Raw genomic sequence first — 21,222 nt, 5'->3', positions numbered from 1 at the left:
ATATGGAAATAATGGTACATTTATCTGAACGCCCTCCAATACCCGGAGAGGTATGTATCATTTCATTGCGGGGTATTCACTCTATCGTTCCCAGGGAGCAGAGGTTGACAAACTTGACAGACCCGATGGGTTGAGTACTCTAAAACTTTCGAAGTATTTAGACCAGCAGACCAAAGAACACTGTGACTAGTCGTGATTTCATGGCGGCATCGAGGTCCTAGTGTAGTTTTCGGATGCCCACCATCCATCAATGTCCGCGATGTCTGAAAGCATGCTGGGGTCCTCGGGGAAGGCAGGAGAAGGAATCTGACCCATGCCATTCAGCGCATTGCCATTTTGACTCTCGGACAAAAGACGCATGTCTGGGTTTGGAATCCAATCTAGATCGCCTAGCTGGGAATCGGGAACTGGAACGGGGAAGGGGGCTTGTTGTTGATAAGAGCCCTGCTGATGATATTGTTGATGAGGTATGGTGTTCTGAGAGAGGTGGGAGTATTGGTTGGTCGTCACAGGTGTTGACTGCATACTGGGACGGACCCCAGAAACAGATAAACGGGATTTCTTCCGCGAGTCATTTATACCCTGAGCATTGCGGGTGTGCTGTATAGACGGCTTCTGTGAACCCAGCGACGCCAAGTTAGGACTGCTGTTTTGGCGTTTCGCGGCGGAGCCAGATCGGCGCATATTTGCTTGCCAGCGTCGCTGGAGGGTAACGAGGTAGTCGCGGGTGCGCTTAGCATTGTCAAACGATTGCCCGAGTTCATCGAGAGCGCGGAAGCACAGATTGAGATATGCTACCATTTCTGTGCTACGGGGGTACGTCGGACTGTCACCCTGTTTGCCTGGACTCACTGGGAAATTGGATACCGTTACGAAAAGAAGCATCAGTGCTGCGCTGAAGATTATCGCTACCACTTGGTTGTTCATGCGGCGGAATGTGTAGTGCTTCTCGTAAAGTTGGAGTAGTCGTGCGATGGCGGTGGCTGACTCCACGCACATGCGCCGCGCGTGGTGATACCCGGGGCCTTGACGAGGACTGCGGGGCTGGATGTAGCTTTTGGAGAGCCATGGGCGATGGAAGAAAATGATGATCTGGTGGTATTGCATGCTACAAGAAACCATTAGGTTGATTCCGCGCGCCTGCTGGATTGAATGAAACCTACTGGAGCATCATCAAATGAGGCAATATTGGTGAGGTATCATCGTCCAAATCAATCTGAAGGCTAGAAGGAAGATTTGCTTTCCAGGCGAACAAATCTTCCGTAACTTGATAAGTTATCCTTTGCAAATCGTGCCGAGAGATGTCAGAACATCCGTACCTAAAGACACGTTAGCATTGTACTGAATAACGTGCAAAATCTACATACAAAATGTGACCAACTGGGGAGATCATTTCCCATAGAACGACAAATTGCCTGCATATTAGCTCCATAGGATTCCTCAGACCGTTCTGAGATAGCACATGAGCAGCTTGATGACCGTATGGATGCCAGTTTTCTTCCTTTTCAGGACAAAGAGCAGAGCCAGGTTTTGGAACACCTATGTCTCCAGCGTTCATGCGGAACGGGCGTCCCAAGTAGAAGCCCCAGAAACTAGTTACCGTTAGAGAAATCTGTAGTATAAGAAGTGCAAAAACTCACTGGTCTGCAACATAGCTTCCCCAAAAGGTTGCACGACGGACATCAGCTTCGAGTTGGGTAATTTCGCCCTTGTTGACGTATGCCGTCATATTTAAGTGCAAACCAAGATCAAAAGCAAGCCGCATAGACATTCCTAGAGAGTAGTTAGGCAATGAGCGTCGATCCTTTCTCGTCTCTGAGATATATACTTACCGCTATACAACCAACCTCGAGCATCGCGATTTGATGCGCCTTCATGGCAGCTCATAATGACAAGGGCCTGGACAGTAGCAACACAAGGAGAATCCAGTTCAATTTCCAGAAGGGCTTTGGCACGATCTGCAAAGAACTCAGAGAGAGACTTGGGGAAAGTAATGAATGTGGGGTGATAGCGTGCCTCAAAGGCACTCCCGATCGCACACCTGTAACAAGTCAGTAAATCCCTTTAGTATCGGAAAATGAGGGTGAGCTAACATTGCATTAGTTAAAACCTCCGAATAGAACGGAGTATCATCCAATTCATTGCGCCACTTAGTTCGTGCCTTCATGAACATTTCTTTGTCGACAATGTATGTACTGGGGTTTTGCCAGGTGAAATATAGCTCCACAAGATGATCCTCCAGAGCTTGATCAACAGGTTGGCCAACCCTGAGATGATTCAGAATATCCTGACCATCATGGCGCACAGTCCGCGCGTCTGGTCGCTGCCGCTGCTGTGTGGCAGACACGTCCACCAGATTGAGGTTGGACGTGGCACCGTAGAATCGCAGATGGCCATCACCCGCAATTTTCAAAGTGCCTATTCGGTGCGACAATTGCTCAATAACGTCATTTTCAGCTTCGTCCTCTTCACCGCTGTCCGAATCATTTTCTCCGTCATGGACTAGTTGGCCTAGCAAAACTCCCGGCTGTTGGGCCATGTCAATCCCAAGCTGGTAGCTATCCGGGCTCAATCCCGTGTTGACGGGCATTCTGGGCATTGCAGGACGTCTCGGTCCTCCGTTGAGATTAGCGTAAATCGTGTCCAGACTTTCAGCTGTTGGCAAAGTGAAGCCCCATTGAACAAAGTTTTGATTGTCGGAAGCACCTGGTACCATTCCAAAGGGATTCCAGCCTTCAGGCGATGGGGCCTTTCCACTAGACGCAGTATCCTGCCCTGGGGATGCACCAGAGGCAACCAGATTCATGCTCGGGGTTGGTACTTTGGGATTTACAGCAGGCGGATCTTGGAACGGGGATTTGCTTGAGCCTCCCGAGGCTGTTGGCTCATCCGGTGGTCGCTTTTCATCGGTCACCCCTGAGACTTGAGGGAATCCGCGCGGGATCTGGAGAGTATCTAAAACCCTGTTCATCCCAGCCTCATCCTCTGGGTTCATTGGCGGTGGCTCCAGCCCCTGCTCCTTGATGAAATGACAAAGTTGGTCAATTCGAGCCGAGAACAACTCTGTTGATGCTCGAAGAGAAACTCTGGTTCATATTAGCCTTTGAACATTCAGTGATGTATGCCTATGAAGGCCTCTTCGTCACTTGGCCACTCCCAAATAACGAACATGGTCATACTTACTTGCGCTTGTCGTCTCCATGTTGGTATTTGCATTCTTTCCCCTTGCGTTGACAATTTTGACAGTTCGGAGTTGCTCCGTCACACTGGTAGCAAGTGGTACATTAGCTTATTTGAAGCCATTTAGGCATTTTGCCAGATTCAAAGCACATACCCTGATTTTGCTCTCGCGACATGGCACACAGGCGGTGGTGACATGTTTACGGGGTGCCTTTTTTGTTTTCTCTGGATCGGGCGACATGGTTAAGAGGTCCAAGACCACGTCCTGGACGATTCTTCCAAGTGTTGAAGCTTGGGGTTGTGGCTTGAGTGGTGCGTGACGATGAATCCCCGCAAACAAGATGAAATGGGAGGGGGGATCACCTTAATTCATCCCGCATCAAAGGTCGAATTCTCGAGATTGTCAAAATTATCATCATCAAGCTATTATACAAGTGAAAAAGGAAGTGTTACAAATTGCAAAGGGGAATATCCCCGAGATCAAAAATGTTCTGGGGGCGGGGGAGGGTCTCCACCACCGTTGGCCTATGAAATGGTGGGGGGGAATAATCAGCACGGGGGGTCAAGTGATGTGCTGCATTTTCAACTTCGAAGATGTTATATACAGGATTGTACGGGGTTTCTACCAGTCTCCAGTGCGTTTAATCCCCTGATTCTGCACCACCTCAATCCAATATCCATCCGGATCCAGAATAAATGCGATGTTGTGCATCCGTCCGTCAGTCAGGCGCTTCTTAAAGTTCACCTTCAGAGACTCAAAGCGGTCGCATGCAGCGGGGAGGTCGTCAACAGAAATACCTAAACCCCAAATTAGGAACCTTGCAAAACAATTAGAAGAAATCCAGTGATCACTTACAGATATGACCGAAGCCTTGGGGCTCAGTGTTGCCGTTGTGGTACACAGGACCCTCCTGCTTCTCAGTGCCATAATTCCAGGTCAACTCTAGCAGACCTTCCCACTCCGCCACTCCGCTCTTGCTGCCCTCCTTAATTTCTGGGTTGGACGCAGGGTAACCCAGGAAATACAGGTTGAACTTGTTCTCTGGGTTCTCACTGGTGCGGACCAAAGTCATGCCCATGGTTTCCTGGTAGAATTTCAAGCTAGCTTCGGCATCCTTCACGCGCAGCATGGTGTGGTTCAGTCGGTAGCTACCCGGGTCGGTGGTGGTGCTGAGATCCTCATCGGCGCGACGAATAATCTCAACCCAGTATCCATCGGGATCCTTGGCGAAAGCGATGTGTCGCATACGACCCTCAGACAATTTTTTCTGGAAGGGGTAGCCGGCATCTTCAATGCGCTTGCAGGCAGCTTCAATGTTGTCAACCGAGATGGCAATGTGACCGAACCCACGGTGCGGTTCTGTGTTTCCGTTCACCACGCTGTAGTTGGGATCGTTCTCAGTGCCGTAGTTGTGAGTCAATTCCAGAACGGCATTGCGATCGGTCCAGTGACGGTCACCTTGGAGAGAGGCGGGCCCGTCATATGCCAGGAAGTAGTTGCAGAACTTCCATTCAGGCATGTCAATCTTGTTGACCAGGCTCAGACCGAGGAACTTGTAAAAATCCACCGATTTCTGCGGGTCTTTGACCCGGATCATAGTGTCTATAGAGTGCGCATTGTGTCAGTGATTGTGTTGAAAGATATTGAAGTATGGTGCACGAACGGTTGAGCTTATAGGTGGAGGTATCGGAAGCCATGGTTGCTATGGACCCTGGTAACATGTCAATAATTGGACTGTCAGTTGCATATGAATCAAGCTTACTGATTGGTAGAAAGAGTCTTTGTTGGAGGACCCTGGCGGAAAGACGAGCGTACATTGAGGGAAGATGGGAGGGGCAAAGAGCTTTTTGTCAGCCATTTGAGCAGGGTGGGGCACATGACGCTATATCCAGTTTGTACGATATAGCTCTGATAACTGACAGAATTAGGGCATTAGGACTATATTGTATAGAACCGAGATCAGTTAGGTTCTATAATTAGTTAGATCACTCCTAATACGTTCTAGGCTATGCCTAGTATATGTGGTTAATCTGACACTGAACTACTATACCCAATTGATCATATAATTCATATAATGACTGGGTACTATAGGTAACGATAATGTAGACTGGAATATGCAAATATAGAAATCGCCTGATTTCGAGTTAAACAATCATATTACACATAGGATACTATTAAGTACATAATGTATTCTCATGCAGTACCCTTACCTCGGCGTTTGAAACGTCATGCGGGAGTACTCCACATCGACGGGACGATTATCTCCAATTCCTCTTCTCCTTCCTACTCAACCTCCAAACACTCCCTCGAATCTCCTGGGTTCCCCGATTTTCCTATTTCGTATAGACCAGGTTCGTGGCAATCCCTGTTGCATGATCAGTCAAACTCTCTCCCCCGCTCCCGGTTGATCCCTTTCCTGCCATTGGCCTCTATCCTCGCCCCGGCGTCGTGTCGCATCCCGTCTCCTCTCTTTAGTTTTGGACTTCCTATTCTGGACTTTCTTATACTGCCGCGCTTAGCCCTCGCTTTTCCACATATCTCCCCCCTCTTCCTCTCCCAATCAAGTGTCTGCTCGTGTGCACGCTTCGTCCTATTTCCCCGATCGGGGTGCTCCCATTGCGGAGCCGCCTCACACATCTCATGACACCTGCTGGCCGTACTGGGCCTCATAAAGCGCGGTTTCCCTGGCTCCCTCCTGTGTACCACCGGACGCGATTGGAATTATCGTGACTTTCAGTTTGGACCAGAGCAGCGCATTGAGTCAACGGTTCCGAGCCGCTGCGTGTTCCCCTCGTTCCCTGTCATCTACCTAGCCAAGTCCCCGTTGTGAGAATATTATCTTCTTTCGTGCCCTTATTTATCGATTTACCTTTTGTGGGGAATAAACAACCGCCACATCATAATCTCTGCCTGCCGAGTTCGTATCCATGGGTGTGAAGATGGCTGAACCCGAACCTCCTCCAGTTCCCGACTTCTCTGATTCGATATCCGACTGCTCCTCACCAACTATATCCATACCTAGCTCCCCACCGCCATTCGAACCAACCTTCCTTCCTTACTGGGCCCGCTACGAGACAAAGTGTGCTCAGAACCTATTGGACTACTCTGAAGAGCCAATCGAATACGATCACGACGACGAGGACTATTGTGATAACTGTTTCTTTTTCCCGGAAGACTGCTCGTGGACGCCACCAAAAGATTACATTGCGGAGACAGATTGTATAGCACTACAGGAGGAACCCGAGATACAGGTGGAGGAATACACGCCTCCGATACGCCAGGAAAGCGACACTAACACAAACTCCGACACCATGATTCCCGGTCTCCCAGATATCAAGATGCTGGACGCGGAGGCGCTAAGCGACCTCTTGGAAGATAACCTGTCCCCGCCAGAGATCACAACGATCATGTATGCCAACCGCTCTTCCATCGCAAAAAATCACCTAATGACCGCGTCTCTTTAGTGTCTTCGCAACAAACGGCGCTGTCTTCGCCCACGGCTCCTCCCTCTCCTCACGCCAACTGCGCAATCTCAGCGCAACCTACGGCGCCGCGTACACGTGCTACGCCAAGACAGCCTCAACCGGGAACCTAACGGGCGTCAACCCAGCCAGCCACCCCTCATCCTACGTGACCGCCAAATCGATGTCTCTAGGCGACGTAGGATCGATCGTCTTCGAACTCGACGACTCCGTCGCGGTGGTAACCCGAATCGCAGATAAAGTCCTCGTGGCCGCCGTCGGCCCATCCAGAGTAGACGCGCCGGAGCCGAACGGCGCTACCAATGCCGACTCTCTCGCTGATAACGGCATCATTGATGCTAGCAACGGAACGTCCACGCCTGAGGGTTCACAGGGTGATGTCTCGCGCACACTAGCTGCCGCGCCTGCTTCTTCGAATCTACCTCACAACGGCTACGGAGACCCGCAATTCGAGATCGACCGCAGCGCCGATCTTGCGCGTCTGGCTAGCTTGAACCTCTCCGCCTCGCCGGCCGTCTTGCTTGCATTGGAATCGAAATGCGCCGCGCTAGGACGATTCCTCGGGGAGAAACTGGATGATCTAGAAAGCCCTGAGGATTTCTGATATTGGGAATGAAAATGTGCGTAGCGGTGTATGCTGGGATTACCTAGCTAGCCCATGCCCGATGCCCTTTGTGTCTTCCAGCATAGGCTATGATATGATTCGACGACACAACTCTACCCATTTTGTGTATTTGATAGTTAAAAGGATCTTCGATCTAGTTAGCGTTGATATCTAATTCTTGCATTATAATTGTTGAAAAGAAATTCATTAAGAGGTATATATCCAGTTGACCAGGGCATAGGTATGTTTCACTCTCCTAATGGATAAATGAAACGCTACACTCTAACCAACGGATGAAATGCACATGCGTTATTCAACATTCAAGTACGTGAGAGGGTAATGCAAGTCCAATGAACCAAAAAAAAAGCTTAAAAATATATGCCTAAAGGAGAACGAGGGAAAATCACGCCATCATCTCACGACTTGTCCACAGCGGAACCGCCAGGTGAGGTGTGGAAGTGGCTAGCCGTGCTAGCCGTACGACTAATTCCCGCAGTCGGGGTACTAGCAGCAGGACTAGCCGCAACAGGGGATGCAGCCACAGGGGCAGCAGCAGTACCCTGAGAAGCCTGGGTCTTCTCCATCTCCCTCTCGGCGTAGGAGGGCGGCTGGCCCTGACCGGAGACGCTGCGGGAGGGGCTCGCAGAGCCAGCAGGCTCGATAGCGGCAGGCGAGGTCGCGGTAGGAGAAGCGAGGGTGGTCGCAGCAGCAGCGAGGGCCGGGCCGCGGGTGGCTTCCTTGATAACGGACCACCATTTCTCTGCGTCATTGGGGGTGTGGGCCTTGAAGCTGAGTTCGGTGTTTGTGTGGAAAGCGTTACCGATTTTGCCGCTGGAGACGTCTTTGCCCTTTACGTTGAACTTCACGCCGTCGATGGCGCCGACGACGCAGTCGGGCAGGTACAGCGAGAGTTCCGGGGCGGGGTCGCGACGGAAGTCGTCGTTGTCCTTGAACTCGTGCAGATAGCGTGCTGGCGTGACGACGTAGTAGCCGGTGGAGTAGCCCTTGATCATGGCGCGCGAGCGACGCTCGAGAGATCCCTCGATGAGCGGCTGTGTGGAGCGGTGATCCATGTTCGGGAAGGTGATGCTGGAGAAAGAGCGTGGGGGCGAGTCTGGATTTACCAGAGCTGCGTCATTGCGCACGCAGAAGTTGATCCATTCGAAGTCTGGTGGGATGCGCTGGGCGGTACCGAGAATGTCGGCGTACATGGCTCGCTGGCGGTCGAGTTGGCCGCCCACGTGCTGGTGGAATTGCTCCATGGTGCCTTGGATGGTCTGCAGGACGTGTGCTTCGAACTGCTGGAAGGAGTTCTGTACGGCGAGGATATCCTGGCGGTGGTTGTTCTCTTCGTTTACTTGGTTGTTTAGACGGTGGTTGATGCCGCGCTTGAGGAGGTAGGGATCGTGGTGTTGCTCGATCTTGCCGGAGGCGGCGGCGTCGTAGGTAGCGGAGTTCTGACCGAGGAGCTCGATGTGCTTCTGGGTTAGGCCGCGGGCCTTTTCGACGGCTTTGGCGCCCTTGGTGGCTCCGGTTTTCAGCTCCTTGGATTTGTTCTTGATCTCTTTGTGGAGACGCTCGAGGGTGGGGAGAACGGCGTTCTTTAGGTTCTTTTCGCCGTCCATGTACATAGTCACCATGCCCTGGGTGTTGTTGCGGATGTTCTCGAACATACCAGCCACACCGCCATCGCTAGAACTGAAGTGGTGGCCCTCCTTGAGCGGTTCGTTCACGGCCTATTCCCATTCTTTGTCAGTTCCGGGTACCCCAACTCATCGGAATAGAAACCGACCTTCAAGAGCTTCTCATAATCCTTGGACTGGGACTTTTGCACTTTGGCGGTAGCAGAGAAATAATCCTCGAGATATCCGCACATATGCTTCCATGCTCGGAGACGCTCAAGCAGGAGATTGGTAGTCTGTAAACAAATACACCGTCAGTTCAAAGTACTCCTTTTCTTCGATATCATGGATACAAACCTCACTACTGTCGGTGTCCGGGATAGCCTCATCGTCACTCATGGAAGTACGACGAGTGAAGGCGCTGCTCACGGTACCAGACCGCTGAGGCAGCTTCACATCCGCGGGGCTCACAGGAGTGGACATGGTTGCGGAGAGAGGGCGGGGTAAGGTATATCGGCGACTCCGAGATCCAATTCAAGGTGTCGACAATGAACAATGCAAAGTGAAATTATATTATCCTCGCCAAAACCAGGGCGGAAGAGTGGTGGTGTGGCTTAAATGAATAATTTGGGGGGGATGTTAGAATCGGTGGCGGTGTTAAGACCAATATGCCGATGGTGGGGGAGCGCTAGTCTATGGCCGGACTAGTTAGCAAAGATCCATAATTGAGGACGAGCAACTTACCAGTGTTATTCGATTAGCAGTTTGCACGATGTGGGATATTCCAAGGTTATCTTTGGGCCGAGAAAGATTAAGGCGAGAATTGTGTTCTTAACCGATCGACAGACGCCAATGAGGTCACTGTGCCCCTCTCGCTCATCAAGCCACATTGTAACCCCTGTTAGACCTTAGTACGTGCTGTGGCTTTATGTTCGCCCAATATTCAGGTTATTTCCAACCTTATTATGTCAAGTTGATTGAAACTGTAACAGTATCTTGGCTCTACAGTATACTCAAGTTGTGTTTGCTACCAAGAACAGGGTAACTATAGCCTCCAACTCTAACCTCCTGACTACTAATAAAGCCCAGGAAGAACACACAATGTATGGGACCATGGTGTTCGGAACCGGTAAAAGCCATGTGCCAATGGAACCTCCAATGTTCCATCTATTGAAAGCGAACAATGCCATTGGCACCGGAAGAAGTAGAGTCCTCCGAGGCCACCTGGGCCCGGACCTGGTAGATTTATTGATTACCTAATGAGATCGACAGCTAATTTCCTAATCGGGACATGATATCATTGAAGTCAAATCTGTTGAGCATTGACGAATTGAAGAGTTTGGTCTAACAAGAAATAATTAAGTACATGCGTCAAAGGCTCGTATGCGTGACTCGTGCTGATGGGCATATTTTAAATGACATGCAGCTCGTTGATATCGGATCTCATTCGTGATATCAAAAAAAAAAAAAACAAGGAGGAAAATCAAAACACCCGTGACCATTCTATGAAAATATCCTCCGTCTATGATTGAACGCCAGAGGGGAAAAATGATGGAGAAAAAGGGAAAGAGAAATAAGAAGAGGTGGGAAGCTGCCGCAGATGAACGGTAGAAAGATTCAGGACAATGCTGCGTGGGAAGTTCCAGATTGATCAAGACTGAGGCTCGAAAGGGGTGCTTAATGCTGGGGACCGTGATCATTCGTAGAAATGGATATGAGGGAGAGGGGAAGGAAATGGAGAGGGAAAAAGGGTCGAAGAAGGGTTAAAGGGTAGGGCGATTCGCGGGGGTCTCAGTGTCCAGCACCGGTAGAGGAGAACTTTTGGTGAAAATTGAAGGTGGAAGATCATGCATGAATCCAAGGATCATGACCACATTTCATGCTCTGGCGCGAGCTTGCACAAGTCTAAGTCTGCGTTCTTCATCATCAGCAACGGTGCCGTGAGAATTGAAGTAGCCGGAGCGGGTAGGCACCTCTAGGGGAGTCGCAGCTCCGCTTGTACGGCCGCTGCGGATATAAGCCTGCTGGGGAGACTGCGGAACCGACAGGGTGGGAAGGCTGCTAGCGATCACGGCGTTGTAATCAGGGAGACCAGAGTCACGCGGACGCACGGCGCAGCGCACTGCAGTGGAATAACTGGGAACCCGGCTGAGGGTTTCCACCTCGTCATACTGAGGGTGGAAGGGAGTTGCCATGCCCGAGGGAAGGACTTCAGGGTCCACTTCATCGGATGGCCGACGGGAGAGTTCTGGGCTGCCATGGCTGTGTGAGTTGGATCCGGAAACCGCTCCGAAGTAGTCATTAGAAACACCCAATTGGCGACTAATGTTGTGTCCGTCTGTCGGGGATTGAGATCCGTGGAGCCCGTGCAGCCCCTCGCTCGGAGCGGATGTACCGGTATTGACGGAATGGTGGAGAGGACTTGCGTTCAGATTTATGAGACGATGGTGCAGTGCCGAAGCCGAGATATCCGTGCTGGTCAAGGCGTTCATCGAGGCGAGATTTTCTGACGATATGTTGCGACTGAGGGGAGTGAATGGCGTGCCCGGACCACTGCCGGGACCTGGTGTGCGATAGCCGCTGGGATCCAGCTCGCTATACAGCTGATCGAATGTGTGCTCGCCATAAAGGGGAGGCGCCTGGTGCGCGAACTCATCGACAGCAATCCGGGTAGATTGAGGGGTTTGCCCGGTAAGATTGTTGTTGTCGTCGATGGCAAGGTGTGGTGAGATGAAGATCGAAACTGGCAGCGTAGCACGGAGCTGCATTGAGATGTTAGCCTCACAGAAAAATCGTTAGTGGTTCTACTATTACTCACCTCGCTGATGTGGCCGTCGGGGTTGTGTAGCTGTATACGGAACTTCAACTTGTGGCGGACTTTGATTCCCTTGGTGTCCGTATCCTGCAGACAGCGGGTCAAGGTCTGGGGCATGTCTAGGACACGCGAGCATTGGTATCCTTCTGCTGCTTCGTCGATGATTTCAATGTTGTCCTCGTCTAACTCATGCTCGTCGGTCAGGATTGTCCGTGTGGTCTTGTATGTGTTGCGAATGGAATCGGGGTCTTCCGGATTGAGGGTAAGGTCGTGTGTTTCGATTAACTGTGACGTAATTTGACCGATGCGAAGACCCTTGAGAAGGGGGATCAACTTGAAATCGACGTGGATGGCGGTGCCGAAGACGATGGCTTTCGTCGGAGTACTGATGGAGTATTCAATCTTGTTGGGCCAAATATTGTCCACGGACTGGGAAATTTATCAGTAAAAGTCCATAATGCCAGTTAAGCCGATAACCACTTACCATTGCATGTGACAGCTCTAGAGCGCTGGGATCTAAAGTCCGAATGATCCTGAGCGGTTTGCGCGCAGTAATGTCTTTGACGTACTTGCGCCCGATCTCGGCCTTGAAGCGATACATCACCCACGTCTCGGCAAGACCTTCCACACTCTCGGGCATGGAGCCCTCAAGGATCACATCGAAAGGATACTCATAGTTGCCTGCGGGGAGGACCTCGGTTTTTCCTTTGCCTGGGTCCCGGAAGCTCCAGGTTTTCTCGTAGAACACACGTTCACGCCATGACTTACGGCCACCGGCGGATGCACTGGAGGGAAGGTGCCAGCTGTGAAAAGGGCTTGTTAGTGATATTTCTTCGGAATAGGGGAAACCCGACACATACCAAACGCGGGACATGCCCGTAAGCTGGAGTCGGATGTGTTTAATGGTGAGCGGCTCGGACAAACAGAGGATCAGAGTGCCCCGCAGATGGGCACTGGCGGCTTCATGTTCACCGCCACGAAAAACGATATACTCATCATTCAACCTGGATGAAGTCAGATATGCAGTTCACATGTGCTGCAGGTGTCCCGCACTCACCTAATGTCGAAGTACTTCGCACTGCTGGCGCTCCCGCCGCCACTAAAGAAGCTGAGAGCCATCTTGGTATTCGCCAGCAATAGGCGGAGAGTTGTCAAGGGGAATAAAAAATATGAAGAGGAAAGAGAAGAGTCAAGAATAAAGAGATCAAAAAGATAAAGTGTACCGGTATTTTTTCCGTTTTTTCTCTATCGCTGATCTACCGGAACATGGCCAGATACGCAAGGCTGGTCCGACTCATGGGTCAGTGGAGTTGGCTGCCGTTTCCGGCGATTTCTTTTTTTTCTTTTCTTTTTTTTTCTCTTTTTTTCTCTTTTCGTTTTTCTGTTTTTTTATTATTTCTTCATGTGGCGTGTGAAATGACTAATCTCAAATGGAAATAGGTCCACGATAATGGCTGTCTTGGCATATAATGAACAGAAAAGTGTACTTCGTACAATGTAATGAGGGGAATCAGTGGGATTTTAAAGCGTTTTTGAGAGATTTCTGAAGAACCTTAGAACCGTCTTAACCGGTTAATCACATCAAAATAAGACCCTGTTCTTTTTCGTCAGCGCTGTCATATGAATGTCTGACCTCTACGGAGTACACACTATTCCTTCTGGAGTAGGGAGTGTACGGAGTACGCGTACGGTTGGGTCATTATTTGGTCTCTTTACTATTAAATGCAGTTCATTCTGTATGTAGAATTAAATTTGATTAATATAACATACATGAATGAAACCGCTCAACTCACGACCGAGGTCCATTTACTCATTTCATTCATCACGCCATGCAATGTTGCATATACCTCGGGATCGCCCTTCCCGCATGCTTTTAAGATCCCTGAGAATGCACAACGTCAGCGTACCTATGCCTCTGGAGTTACACCACATGAAGTGATCTACTTCATACTTCAGAACTTGGTGTCAAATTAGACCCCACTTTGATGATAAACAGGAGATCTATGCTCCGTACCAAGGCCTAGCTATACTCCATCGGGTGTGTCTTCAACCAGTCGCGGCACATATACCTTTAGACATCTACCAGGCTCTGGATCGCGCCACTCAAACAAAAAGGATGCCTTGGGGCTTGGACCTTCGAGCTATTTCGATATTTTATCCAACTGCCGCCCGTTGACGCTAATAGGGAGAAACTCCGATATTGCCTAGGCACACTGACAAATGCAACTCTTCAAATGGGACCATATCTTCATGCAAGCGCCGTGCCTGAAAATCCCAACCGCATAAATTGATGCATGAGATCGCCTTTGACTTTAACCTGGCAAGCTTAGCCCATCTTAATCTCACCGGGAACATTCGGAAATATCCGTGATCTAACCGCCTACAGTAACCCAACACTTATATCACTCGAGTCCCTGATGAGCATTGCGGTAAGAGCGGGAACCACCTATGATAACCAGACCCCCACTGAGCTGTCAATGCCCGTGGCGTTGTGATAGGTTCAAAGCGGGTCAGAACTATTGCGAGGCATTTCGAGGAACCTTGGTGAAACTAAACAAAGATAAGGTCTCAGGCAAAAAAATAACACACAGACCCATTGAGATACTTTTTGCCTTATGTGACCCACTTCGGCGGACTTGTTTCGGGTAATTTGGATATAGCGTATGAAGGCCAGCACTCGGTTTGCTCCCGGTGATGATGAATGCCGACCATGGGCCTAGTCGGGATGCTTCAACTGGAACTCGGGCATTTCCGCTTTTCACCGGATCGGAATTCCGAATACGTGCCGATTCAGTAGGCTACCCGAGTGTCTGTGCTGTTAATCGCCTTTTTTTTTTTTTTATATACTGGGCTTCTCGGTGTGATATTTTAGGCTGAAAACTTGGTTTTTAATTTTTAATTTTTAATTTTTTATCTTTTATCTTTTATCTTTTATCTTTTTTTACAGTGTGCCTGGGCAAGAATATCCATTCCTATAGTGACCCGCACTAACCTAATTTTTTGATTTACTCTGGTCAATTTTCGAAGCTTACAACTGAGCAGCCTTTTTGGTTCGAGTCTAGAATCTTAAGAGTCTGAACTCTGCAGGGAAGCCACAATCACTATATCTCAATCAGGACAGTCCAGGTCTAGAAAGCACTAAAAGCACCAAAAGCACCAAAACCGACCAGGGTCAAAAGCTATGTACATACAATTTTTCAAGGATAATCGGCCCCACTCCGAGCAGATCATCGACGGTGAACTTTTGCAGACCCTCCACTATGAAATTCTCGGTGAGTTCCAGAACTTGCCCGGATTGCATCATGCCGAAGAAAAGCCAATAATGTGGACACTTTTTGTTTACGCGGCAGTGCGGCAGTGCGGCAGTGTGTAGATAACGTACAATAATAGATATCGTGTAATTATTGAAGACATGTCGTCATCGTGATTGACTCATCTCATCTTTTTATCAAACTATTAGCTATGTTACACCGCTAAACGCACTGTACAACATGCAGCCTGCATGTAAAAAACACGCTTGAAACATAAAATGTACATTGCATCAGGCCATTTCCAATTTTTCAAAAGTCAAAGAGCAAATGCAGCTAATCACTAAATATCATTCAACGCCTCAATCGACCCTAGAGCGCAGCTTATCAGTCCGGTTAATTCTTTTTTTTTTTTTTCGAGATGGTCAGATAAGAAGCAGAGGGTCTTTGGAGGGTCTTTGCACCTTCACGTACCAATAATAATCGCTAGATACAGTTATATCGCGAAAGATCTGCCCCACCAAAAAGAATTGAAAGAACCAACACATCTTAAAAAAGCAGAGTTATGAAACCTAATACACAGACGGTTAACAGAGACAATTATTGACATTCAAGCGCAGTAGTGCTGCAAATCCTTTCTCGGCAGTTCTTCTGCCGAATGTAGGATATGGCTATGTATCTTCCGGTGATCGCCAGGGGCGAGCTTACAATGTTTAGAGCGGGAACTAAAGAAGATCGTGGATCGACTGCCAAGATGGACGGGAGAGAATTTTTGCACCGAGGGCCTTGGGCCAATTGTATGCAAGAATCACACCACATGCTTAGCCGGTCAGGGTCTTGTCTCGGGTCTTTTTGGTTCGGCTTTTCCCGTGGTCTAGATCTGGTCTGGCATGTAAATGATATCAATACACATCAGACTTCATGTCAATGATCCAAAGAGCCAAGGTCATTTCAATGCTCTTATGCTCTTATATTCTAAACATCCATCATCTCTAAAAACAAAAGATTTGCAATTGCAAATCAACACTGCAAAAACTGCTCAAAACCCCCCAAGAACACCCGTCAATTCCATACAATCGGCCATGTCGTAGCTACTCACAGGGCTGATCGAAGCTAGCGAGACCCTTGCCTACATCCCGGCTGCTTAGCTTACATCAAGAGAAAGATTTCCATTTCGATCGGTAGATTTTCAATGCCGTCATGGGTGTGGAGCCTCGGCTGTCGGAATTCAGTACATTTATCCAGCGTGACGAGCTTGGAGTCTAAAATCGCAAGGCCACCTCGACATCCAGCATATCTGCACAGGCCAGACAAGTGGATGTACTTATTGTACAGGTCATACGACAGTGTTCTTATTGTCCACCATGGGACTACCCCCACCTCCAATCTCGATGAATGAGTCACTGCTAGAGGGGTAATAGAGGGGTAATGCTGTAGCGTCCGTTGGTGCCGTATCGGATCTTGATACTCGGCGCTTGATGACATGGTACACTCCCGAGGTCTGTATCGGGTCGTGGCCATGGAGCCAATAAGATGCAATGAGGTATGTAGCCTTAATTGATTGTGGGGAAACAGAAAGCTTGGTATTTTTCAATGAGATTGGTTTCGCTGAACCTAGGTTGGCATTCCAAGGCATATTTGCCGAAAACGGCGTTGTGATATCAACACGTGGAAATGTGGCACACAACACAACGGAGTAAATATTCAGCGTAATAAATAAAAATTTCCCCAGGCAGTCAACTCCTACATCTAATCTGAGGAGTCATGACGAGAAAAAGCGGGGAGAAGAAAAAGTCTGAATTGGACTTTCATTGTATCTATACTACCTGGTTTCCGTTTTTGGATAAAGCTTTTGGCCACGACCTTGGTGAGCTTAAACCCACGATCCTCACGATCGGCAATTAGATTTTGGTGGAGTAGACATTTGGAGTCGTTGATCTAAATATATCATGCTGGGATGAATCACCTGGTGGTGATGTCACTAGAGCTGCCAGGGTACTGGAGGAACCGACGGGCGCCATTGTGTACTTCAATTACGCAACGAGTGGATACTTGAGCATGAATGAAATGTATTTAGTGGGCCAAGTATGCATTATGTTCAGTAATCACAGTATTGATAACAAGGAAAATGGGAAGAAGCAGAAATGTCAAGTCGCAGTGAGGTTTGAAGCCGGCCGCTCCGAGGAAGAGATCAGAGCCACTTGGGCTGATTTGCAAATCATGAAGACATCAATCAAGAGAACCTAGCGGTCAAGGGTCAATCGAAGTAGGTCGAAGGAGGCGGTAGAAGTCGCGCTGCCGACGGTCTTGGGCACCAACGTCTATAACAGGCACAGCCCAAAAATAGAACACTGAGTGTATCCAAAATGACGGGGAAATCCTAGGGCAGAGCATACACTGCAAACCAACGTGCCACCTCATATTACGATCGAGCACAGCATAGATGCGGTGCATAGGACGAACACCATGGAATAACATGACAGGATCAGATCATAAATATTCGATACGAGTCTCGGTCCAGCAAGGGTATCGAATATTGAGCCGGACGGAGGTAAAAGGGCGTCGAGGAAGCAGCAGGTTGTAAGGACGTAAGAAGTCCTTCAGAAAATCCACCCAAGAATGATATAGAGAGCGATTCCAGCGGCAATACACATGCCCGCAATCTTCAGCACAGCCACGGAATCGCCTTGTTTCGCCATCCGCGTGAGTCGAGTGGCGCTACCTTTGAGGTTTGTTGAGAAGGAGGAAAATACATCGCTCTAAGAAGGCAGGAATGTCAGTCGCAAGTTATCACGGTCGAGGCGCCAGTTAAAGTATCTCCAAGCGACAAGCAAATGTCCTGGGTCATTATCGGGACTGCGAAATATTGTTCAAGACATACTGTATGGTCGAGGGTGTCCTGATCCCGAGCATTGTCATGGATATCAATCGTCACGGAGCGGAGGGCTGAGACCTTCGAGGAGAGTGAATTGAGGAGCGCATTATTCTGCCTGTTTCAAAAGATTAGCACTCCAATCGAAACATAATTCCTTTCGTATAGGCACCCGACGGGACAATGTGGGGAAAGGGGGACGTACTGCTCACGTTCGTAGGCGTCACTCATTTTGGATAGTTCCAAGCTTCCCTCGATCTTTTCCGGGTATTTATTAGGAGTGATGTAAAGCTCGCAGGGATCAAAGGATTGTCACAGCAATGAGTGAGGAGGCGGAGATGAGTGGCCAGAAGCCTGGAGCCGACGTCAGCTCAGTGGCAGATCACATGATCGTCGATCTTCACTATGTAGAAATTTACATTTTTTTCCATTTTACATTTTCATGAGATCTTCGAAAAGGCAGAGTTGAACAGAGTCTACTATCACTCAGGTCATAGGTACACCCTAGTGCTATGTATAGCACACCGTGTATATACGCCCATAATATACAAGACGGGACCACTTCATCACGAAAATCTGGATGTGACGAGCAGATTACTATGACACATCCTAGCAATTGATACCTTGCAATCGAATAATTTATGCTGATATCTTTATTTATCCTTCGAAATAGAATAAGCATTCAATTGCACTTTGGACTCCCATTTGCCTCGGGAATTATTGTGATAGTAAGAGAACTGGGCCGAAAGATGTCTCAACCAAACCCATGCGTCATCTACTGGAGTCTGGTTGAGTTCTCGTTTGTTCCTGTTATTCCATCTACAGCTATAGCGCATCAGGCTAGACAGAGAAATATGGAAGAGAAGTTGGAGAAGCTACAATATTTATATTGTACTTTGCCTGTATTTTCTGGACCCACACCCGTTCCCCGCCTTGGATCGACGTTTTATTCACGTGAAACTGCTTAGATCATCACTTTTCGTGGTGACAGGATATGATATGTAAAATGGGATCAACGGAAGACGAAAGACCATCAAAACGAGCCCGTCAGGCTTGTGAGCCATGTCGGTGAGCTTGAATATTGGGTGCCACAAGCTTCGAGGCAATTTAAGCTGACTTTGCTTCAGCCGGAAAAAGTCGCGTTGCCCAGGAGAGAAACCGATTTGCTCGTACTGCGAGCGACTTGGCCAACACTGCGTGTATGCAGGCACGGAGAATGGAGAGGAAGGCTTCGGTCACTCTCAGAAGATGATGGTAAGTATCAATGATGCCTAGACCTAAGCGGATTCTCATGTGGCATAGGAACAACGCATTTCCGGCATTGAAGGGAAACTAGAACAGTTGATGGAATATATTACGTGTGTTCCAATCTTCACTATATTATGTCTTATTTAGCTAATTAAGGTCGCAGGCGACCTACCTCAAATTATCTCTCTTCACCAGTTGTCCCCGAGAATAACCCTCAGATACCAGAATTTCCACCTCCGGAGAGTTCTTCCATGTGAGTCCAATATGGAATTTACTTGCAGGAGACCTTCATTGACGAATTAGATAGAGCTAGATCATCTGGTGTCCCAGATGCTGAGCTGTACCTAATCTTTTGTAACGCGCAGCCCCTTATGTTATTCCCCAACAGATCTTCTCTGGCCTCCCTGGGAAAGCGGGACCCCGAGCTTCTACTTGCAATTGAAGCTCTTGGTGTCCGCTTCAAAAGACCAGGACTCATTGACCAGGACATACAACTAGAAATCAAGAAAAAAACAGAAAGGGCTTGTCAGACGGTCATGATGCGTTTAGCATCCGGGACTGTGGAGCTATCTACGATTCAGACGCTTTGTCTTCTAAGTATGCTGGAATTTACAGGTAAAGCAGTCCCGACCTGTGTCCTTGTGTTCATTTCTAACATTGTGTTTCATCTTTCCAGCGGGCCATATCATTCGCGCGGGGTCTTATACCAGACTTGCCACATATTTAATGAGAAATCTCAGAATAAGTGGCCTAGAGTCTGTAAGCAATTTGGAAACCGAGCGTGATGAGCGCAAGCTTTGCTGCGTAAGCCTCTTCATGCTTAAGAATCTCCAGGGTTCTCTACATCCACCTGGAGATAGCTTGGACTTACTTGCAGAGGCAGGTGAAATCACCTCTCCATTGGGAGCCATGATATTCAATAAAGACCTTGCCCGTGATAACAGCGGTGACCCCAAGCTAGACATTGGAATCTATGATACCAGTGTTTACACAAGCGAGCTGTGGGCGATGGCAAATAATTATGCCGCCAGCCACATTGGCGTTGATGCTCATCCCCCGTGGTCTCCAAACTCTGATTACACCATGATCAATTTCCGACACTGTGAGCATGAGAGTCTCATGCCACTGAGGTTCCGACTTCATGCAAGTCGCTTCCAGGATCATCCCCCTGCCGAACTCCAGACTCATCGCGACTACTGGAGCCCGTGGTTATTCTTCCAGTTGGTTTGGCATGCGGTGCCTTGTTTAGTAAACCATCCATTTCTGTTGTCCATGCGACTTCGGAACTTCCGGAGGACAATGCCTCAGTCATTCCTCCGCAATTCTTTCGAGCAGCTGACCTTCCACTCTGGCTGGGTTGTTTATTTCCTCGAGCTTATCGAGGCAAAGAACTTCGAGGTATCTGACCCTATCATAGGGCAATGCGTGGCAATTGTCGCTACCATCTATCTTCAACATAGCTTTGTTGAGGATGAAGCTTTTAACAGAAAGGCGCAAACGGGATTTGAGAAATGTTTTAGATTCCTACGGAACATGAGTCATCGATGGCCACACATCGATCGCCAGGTTGGTCTTCCTCAAGCTGTTGCTCTGATTCATTGGTTCTGATGTAGCCTCTAGGTCCGACAACTACAACAACTCCGGGACAGCGTTTCCTCCGGAGGCCTTATGACAGGCAGCATTGCCCCAGGAGGAACCAATTCTCGTCAGAAGTGGTCTGTGAACTCGCAGCTATTGTGGAAAATCTTAGTTTATGCCCATGCAAGTAATACATCAGATCCTGCTAGCGACATCTTCGGCCCCGAACTTGCCAAGGACAGTGTCGGATGCTTAGGGGATCCTTCCGCTAGCGCCATCACCGACCGTGATTTTACTTTGATTGGATCCGCTGGAATCTCCGGCCACAAGACAGTGGCCCCGGAGTGTGTCACCTATCCACCTGAGCAGACTGAGGATCCCATGCAAACGCCGAGTCAGACCTCACCGAGGATGGACTTTTCAGAACTCCCGGGGGACGCTAATATGGAGTTTAGCGAGAGCGATACTTTATTCCGGCAGCTTCAAGATTATGGGAGGGCTTTTGAGGATTGGCTAAGCGTTAACCCAACGTGAGGTTGGATTTAGATATTCGTTCTCATCCGGGGAACACG

General features: G+C 48.9%; 10 protein-coding genes across 10 annotated transcripts; 3 read left to right on the top strand and 7 right to left on the bottom strand.

Moving 5' to 3' along the window:
• Nucleotides 1-198: 198 nt before the first annotated feature.
• N7537_006833 (transcription factor domain-containing protein) lies at nt 199-3,421 on the bottom strand (the record flags this gene model as incomplete). The annotated part of the gene is made up of 8 exons (XM_056897890.1): nt 199-1,108; nt 1,164-1,319; nt 1,368-1,592; nt 1,641-1,773; nt 1,833-2,041; nt 2,094-3,086; nt 3,184-3,266; nt 3,335-3,421. The coding sequence occupies 8 exons, from the start codon at nt 3,419-3,421 to the stop codon at nt 199-201; spliced, it is 2,796 nt and encodes a 931-aa protein (XP_056753675.1).
• Nucleotides 3,422-3,802: 381 nt separating this feature from the next.
• Nucleotides 3,803-5,014, bottom strand: N7537_006832 (lactoylglutathione lyase GLO1; the record flags this gene model as incomplete). The annotated part of the gene is made up of 4 exons (XM_056897889.1): nt 4,944-5,014; nt 4,845-4,892; nt 4,037-4,783; nt 3,803-3,978 (listed from the first exon to the last, which is right to left on the bottom strand). The coding sequence occupies exons 1-4, from the start codon at nt 4,996-4,998 to the stop codon at nt 3,803-3,805; spliced, it is 1,026 nt and encodes a 341-aa protein (XP_056753674.1). The 5' UTR covers nt 4,999-5,014.
• A 1,094-nt stretch (nt 5,015-6,108) lies between these two features.
• On the top strand, nt 6,109-7,267 carry N7537_006831 (uncharacterized protein; the record flags this gene model as incomplete). The annotated part of the gene is made up of 2 exons (XM_056897888.1): nt 6,109-6,590; nt 6,646-7,267. The coding sequence occupies 2 exons, from the start codon at nt 6,109-6,111 to the stop codon at nt 7,265-7,267; spliced, it is 1,104 nt and encodes a 367-aa protein (XP_056753673.1).
• A 416-nt stretch (nt 7,268-7,683) lies between these two features.
• On the bottom strand, nt 7,684-9,372 carry N7537_006830 (PH domain protein; the record flags this gene model as incomplete). The annotated part of the gene is made up of 3 exons (XM_056897887.1): nt 7,684-9,003; nt 9,060-9,185; nt 9,247-9,372. The coding sequence occupies 3 exons, from the start codon at nt 9,370-9,372 to the stop codon at nt 7,684-7,686; spliced, it is 1,572 nt and encodes a 523-aa protein (XP_056753672.1).
• A 131-nt stretch (nt 9,373-9,503) lies between these two features.
• Nucleotides 9,504-9,779, bottom strand: N7537_006829 (uncharacterized protein; the record flags this gene model as incomplete). Its single annotated transcript, XM_056897886.1, has 2 exons — nt 9,504-9,582; nt 9,661-9,779. The coding sequence occupies 2 exons, from the start codon at nt 9,777-9,779 to the stop codon at nt 9,504-9,506; spliced, it is 198 nt and encodes a 65-aa protein (XP_056753671.1).
• A 987-nt stretch (nt 9,780-10,766) lies between these two features.
• On the bottom strand, nt 10,767-12,823 carry N7537_006828 (arrestin family protein; the record flags this gene model as incomplete). Its single annotated transcript, XM_056897885.1, has 5 exons — nt 10,767-11,651; nt 11,708-12,133; nt 12,189-12,507; nt 12,565-12,708; nt 12,762-12,823. The coding sequence occupies 5 exons, from the start codon at nt 12,821-12,823 to the stop codon at nt 10,767-10,769; spliced, it is 1,836 nt and encodes a 611-aa protein (XP_056753670.1).
• Nucleotides 12,824-14,885: 2,062 nt separating this feature from the next.
• N7537_006827 (uncharacterized protein) lies at nt 14,886-15,077 on the top strand (the record flags this gene model as incomplete). The annotated part of the gene is made up of 1 exon (XM_056897884.1): nt 14,886-15,077. One exon carries the CDS (start codon nt 14,886-14,888, stop codon nt 15,075-15,077), a length of 192 nt encoding a protein of 63 aa, XP_056753669.1.
• A 1,211-nt stretch (nt 15,078-16,288) lies between these two features.
• On the bottom strand, nt 16,289-16,588 carry N7537_006826 (uncharacterized protein; the record flags this gene model as incomplete). Its single annotated transcript, XM_056897883.1, has 1 exon — nt 16,289-16,588. The coding sequence occupies one exon, from the start codon at nt 16,586-16,588 to the stop codon at nt 16,289-16,291; it is 300 nt and encodes a 99-aa protein (XP_056753668.1).
• Nucleotides 16,589-17,552: 964 nt separating this feature from the next.
• On the bottom strand, nt 17,553-18,055 carry N7537_006825 (SNARE domain- containing protein; the record flags this gene model as incomplete). Its single annotated transcript, XM_056897882.1, has 3 exons — nt 17,553-17,711; nt 17,834-17,942; nt 18,030-18,055. 3 exons carry the CDS (start codon nt 18,053-18,055, stop codon nt 17,553-17,555), a joined length of 294 nt encoding a protein of 97 aa, XP_056753667.1.
• A 1,833-nt stretch (nt 18,056-19,888) lies between these two features.
• On the top strand, nt 19,889-21,184 carry N7537_006824 (uncharacterized protein; the record flags this gene model as incomplete). The annotated part of the gene is made up of 2 exons (XM_056897881.1): nt 19,889-20,638; nt 20,693-21,184. The coding sequence occupies 2 exons, from the start codon at nt 19,889-19,891 to the stop codon at nt 21,182-21,184; spliced, it is 1,242 nt and encodes a 413-aa protein (XP_056753666.1).
• Between the last annotated feature and the right edge of the window lie 38 nt (nt 21,185-21,222).

The sequence above is a fragment of the Penicillium hordei genome (assembly GCF_028827395.1).
Source record: "Penicillium hordei strain IBT 12815 chromosome Unknown utg000003l_segment0_segment0, whole genome shotgun sequence".
Classification (NCBI taxonomy): domain Eukaryota; kingdom Fungi; phylum Ascomycota; class Eurotiomycetes; order Eurotiales; family Aspergillaceae; genus Penicillium; species Penicillium hordei.
Note: the sequence above shows the minus strand (reverse complement) of the source record. Positions and strands in the feature narration are given on the sequence as shown.